Below are 4,925 nucleotides of genomic sequence, written 5' to 3'. Positions count from 1 at the left end.
TATCGTCACAGGGGGTGACCACAGTGTTCTGCCTTAAATTGTGGCGTTTTTCTAAGAACTGGGCCTTTGTACTGTGCGAAATCAATCGATCTTGCAAGAATAAATGTTTGGACATCCCTATTCTAAGAATTCCAATTGAGTGTGTTAGTGTGGCCAGCTCAGGGCAATATGATATTATAAACACCGTACATATCACGTCTCTGCTGTTTATAACTTCGTAGCAAAGAAAACACGACATTCATAACGGTGAAACCCGCTAGCAAGAGCCACAGGAACTTTGCTGCAAGACAGGCATATGTAACGATGACTTAGCGCAGATAAAGACGTGTCATATTATACTCTGTACTACTGACAACAGGCCAGCGAAAAATCTAACAATCTACAGCAAAACCATCAGTTATTATGGGCGTTATAACATAGGTGTGCAGCTGGACGAAACATACACGTCGAACCCCCCCAGACGATTTAAATACCTGACGAAACATACACGTCAAACCACGCCAACGGGTTAAAAAAAAGTAAATGCATGTATTTTAGCAACTTAAAGCTTAAAAGGTCTGCCGGGACAGGGGTGGAATTAAAATACCCTTTGCGCCAGTCAAACAGTTGCAGTTCAAATGGAGATAAATTAAATATTGTGTAAACTGAACAGTGTTTCAGAGAAATTCTGTAGCAGAAAAAATATTTGCATATGTGGGGAACTATTCACAGTTAATTACTGTAACATTTCATAGAACCAACACATTATATGTCACTTCGGTTCATATAACTGAATTTCAGTCAACACCATAAAATTTACATGATAAACAAGTTCCAAGGTTACAAAAGATTCTGCATTCTCTTGCAACAAGACTGCCAAGAATAGTGCTACAGAGGGCTGAAGAAACATTTCCTGCCGTGAAAGAAAGCATGGCGAGTGTCTTGTGCTTGTATGCACAGACTAGAATTTTATTGTCATATGTCAGTTCTCTTAGCCAAAGAATCTAAATATGTTGTGACAAGCTTGAGTTTGTTTTCATAATCCATGCGTGGGTTTCTTCCTGTGTCTGTAGACATTATAACAGTTTGGTATATTATGTAGGAGAGTGATCAACTCATGTAGAGTGATGTGGGTAGGTCATGTAGCACACATTCAAGTGTGAGAAATGCATACAAAGTTTTTGACAGAAATGCAGAGAGAAACAGACTACTGGAGCCCTATGTGTATGTGGAAGGACGCTATTAAGACAGATTTTAAAGAAATAATTTGAGAGGGTTTGGACTGTGTCTAGTTTCCTCAGAATACAGGCCCAAGTTGTCCCCGTGAGACCACATTAAGGAGCCCTTAGATATCATCAGGGACACCAATCGCTCAGCCACTGAAGAATTTTCCAACATATTATGGAACCTGAAAGTTCATTGCCATGTTTACAAGAGCCAGTCAGTAGTCCCTATAATAAGCCAGATCATTCCAATCCACACCGCTCATTTCTTTGTCTCTCTAAAATCCATTTTAATGTTATCTTTCACCTAGGCCTGGGCATACGATATCATAGTTTGTTGAGGTACTATGCTACATTCACTAAGGACGCAGGTTCGATTGCCGTTGGAGGTAATTGAATTTTTCAGTTGGTCTAATGTGACTGTGTCATGACCCTGGGGTCAACTCAGTCTGTAACAGCAATAAGTACCAGGAAATATGTAAATTCTGACAGTCTCACTTCCATCATTGAGCCAGTTGTTAAAAAAATGTGGTAGCCTTGATGCCTCACAACCCTATGGGCCTCCATGGCATGTTGCAGGGATAGCTTTACCTTTACATTTACACCTTGTCTTTCTCCTGGTCTCTTTCTTTCTGACTTTCCCAGCAAAATCCTAAATGAATTATTCTTCCCCATGTGTGCTGTGTGGCCTTTCCATTTCATCATCATCATCGAGTTGATCATTCTAATCATGCTTGGTAAAGGGTACAAATTATGAAGCTCCTCCTCATACAGTTCTTAAGGCCGCGCAATACATCAAGCGGTTAGTCGCTGGCTTCCCACCAGGGTGGCCTGGGTCCGATCCCGGGTCTGGTCAAGTGGGATTTGTGGTGGACAAAGTTGAGCTGGGGCGGATTTTCTTCGAGTACTTCAGTTTCCCCTGCAGATATTCATTCCACCAAATTCACCATCATCATAATCACTCAAGGCAGGCTACGGTAGGCCAATCAGTGGCTGCCCAGTTGGACTCCACCTCCCACTAAGCGAATTAAAAAGGAAATATACAGTTCTTAGGTACCATAAGAAACAGATATTTTCCATGCTCCTGCAGTGGCCACTAGTTAGGCAGGAAGGTCTCTGTGCTAAGAACTTAATACATTCTAATACTTTTGAAAGCTGTAGAGAAGAAATCTCTACAGAACAGCTCTTGTGGGCTAGAAGTGCTGGAGAAGCACTGTAGTTAGAAGAGCATATGCTGTTTTGTGTATGGTCTTGTACAGCCATGAGTGATAAGATATGATTTTACAGAACTATGCAAATTTAGAGAAGGTACTAGTGGGTCCACATGGTGAGATGTACGCAGCATGGCATCATGCAAATGAGGCAATGAATGTTAAAATTGAGGAAGTCTCAGATACAGCAGAAGAGGATGCTCTGCGAATAACAGTTCAGGAAATGAAGGCTGAACCTGAGGTGAGCTGTATGTTTTTGTTTGTCCACTATTCAGAAGATAGCACAGATATGCAGAAATTCCAGTTGTCTTTCTGATCTCCATCTCTGTCTATGCAAATGGAACAATTTCACTGTGCTGCCAACTGACTTTGGGAGCTTTTTCTTAAGTGCTTGTGACAGTGGAAGTTTGTTGAATCTTGCTTGTGATATACCACATCCATTTACTTTTTAAATAGATGAAATATATATGAGATTAAATACTGTTTAAATTCAAAATGTTTGAGATAAATTCTGTTTCAGGAAAAATCTTTACAGATTTAGGGAACTATTCACAGTTAGTTGCTGGTACACTTATTAGAACCAAGGCATTTTATGTCACTTGGGTTCTCACATGTTAATGTCAGTCAGCCCCACAAAATATCATAAACAAAATATGATAAACAAGTTTCAAGGTTACAAAAGTTTCTGCATTCTCTTGCAACAAGACTGCCAAGAATTGTGCTACAGAGGGCTGAAGAAACATTTCCTGCTGTGAAAGAAAGCATGGTGAGTGTCTTGTGCTTGTATGCACAGACTAGAATTTTATTGTCATATGTCAGATCTCTTAGCCAAAGAAAGTAAATATGTTGTGACAAGCTTGAGTTTGTTTTCATAATCCATCTGGGGAGTTTCTTACACGTGTAGACATTATAACCGTTTGCCATATTATGTAGGAGAGTGACCAACTCAGGTAGAGTGATGTGGGTAGGTCATGTAGCACACATTCAAGAGTGAGAAATGCATACAAAGTTTTTGACAGCAATGCTAAAGAAGCAGACTACTTGGGAGACCTATGTGTAGATTGAAGGATACTATTAAGACAGATTTTAAAGAAATAATTTGAGAAGGTTTGTACTGGGTATGTTTGCCTCAGGATACAGAGCCAAGTTGTGTGAAGACATTAAGGAGCGCTTAGATGCCATAATTAACTCCATGGAGCTGAACCTTTCTTGATACAGTGTCAGTTGCGTTTGCAACTGAAAAATTTTGCAGCAACTTAAGAAACTTGAAAGTTCATTTCCACGTTGACAAAAGCTCTTGCCACAGGTCCCTATGCTGACCCAGATAAATGCAGTCTACCCCACTACATCCTGTGTTGTAAGATCCATTTCAGTATTCTTTGACCTATGTCTGGTTGTTGTTAGTGGTCTCATTCTTCCTGGCTTTCCCACGAAGATCCTACATGCATTCCTCTTTTCCCCCGTGCCTGCTGTGTGCTTTTCCATCTCATCCCTTTTGACTTGGTCATTGTAATTGTGGTTGGCAAAGGATCATGTTATGAGGCTCCTCATTGTGCAATTTTTAGGAGTCATAGATATTTTCTGCTCTACTGCAGTGATCATTAGTTTCTCAACAAGGTTACTGTGCTTTGAACTCACTACCTTCTAATGATTTTCAAAGCTGTAGAGAAAATATCTGTACAAAGCAGCTGTTATGGGTTTGATGTAATGAAAAACAGTCACTGCATGGAAGCCAGACACCGTTTCATGTATGATGTACAGTCTTGATTGATAAAGATATGATTGTTTTACAGAGCTACACAAATACAGAGAAAGTTTTAGTGAGTCCATATGGTGAGACATACCTAGCATGTTGCAATGGAAATCAGGACATGAATATTAAAGCTGAAGAAGACTCAGACGCAGAAAAGGAAGCAGATCCTCTCCCAGTAACATTTCTAGAAGTGAAGGGTGAACCTGAGGTGAGCTTTATGTCTCTGTACGTCCATCGTTAGGGAGATATCACAGATATGCAGAAATGCCAGTTGTCTTTCTGATCTCCCATCTCTCTCTGCATACATGAAAATTTCATCATGCTCTTCACTGGATTTTGAAGGGATTTTCTGAAATGTCTGAGACAGCTTTAGTTTGTTGAATGTTCCTTCTGATTTGCCACTCCTGTTTTCTTTTAATAAGATCTAGCATAGATTAAATTAAATATTGTATAAAGTGAAAAATGTTTGAGACATATTCCATTGCATGAAAAATCTACCACATATCCCTTGTCCATCGAATCCAGTAAGCTGTCCTTTTGTACTACATTACAGGATTGACAGGATCATGTTATGAGGCTCCTCATTGTGCAATTTTTAGGAGTCATAGATATTTTCTGCTCTGCTGCAGTGATCATTAGTTTCTCAACAAGGTTACTGTGCTTTGAACTCACTACCTTCTAATGATTTTCAAAGCTGTAGGGAAAATATCTGTACAAAGCAGCTGTTATGGGTTTGATGTAATGAAAAACAGTCACTGC

At 39.8% G+C, this 4,925-nt stretch overlaps 1 protein-coding gene across 1 annotated transcript in view; it reads left to right on the top strand.

The window, feature by feature from the left end:
- Positions 1-4,925, top strand: part of LOC111869121 — a 25,512-nt gene that overhangs the window by 19,317 nt on the left and 1,270 nt on the right. The window contains exon 6 of the mRNA XM_023860347.2: positions 4,207-4,374. Within this exon, the coding sequence (XP_023716115.1) occupies positions 4,207-4,374 (168 nt within the window). The remainder of the gene's footprint in view (positions 1-4,206; positions 4,375-4,925) is intronic.

The sequence above is a fragment of the Cryptotermes secundus genome, unplaced genomic scaffold, assembly GCF_002891405.2.
Source record: "Cryptotermes secundus unplaced genomic scaffold, Csec_1.0 scaffold618, whole genome shotgun sequence".
Lineage (NCBI taxonomy): Eukaryota > Metazoa > Arthropoda > Insecta > Blattodea > Kalotermitidae > Cryptotermes > Cryptotermes secundus.
The sequence above is the reverse complement of the archived record's forward strand: the minus strand, read 5'-3'. Positions and strand labels throughout refer to the sequence as shown.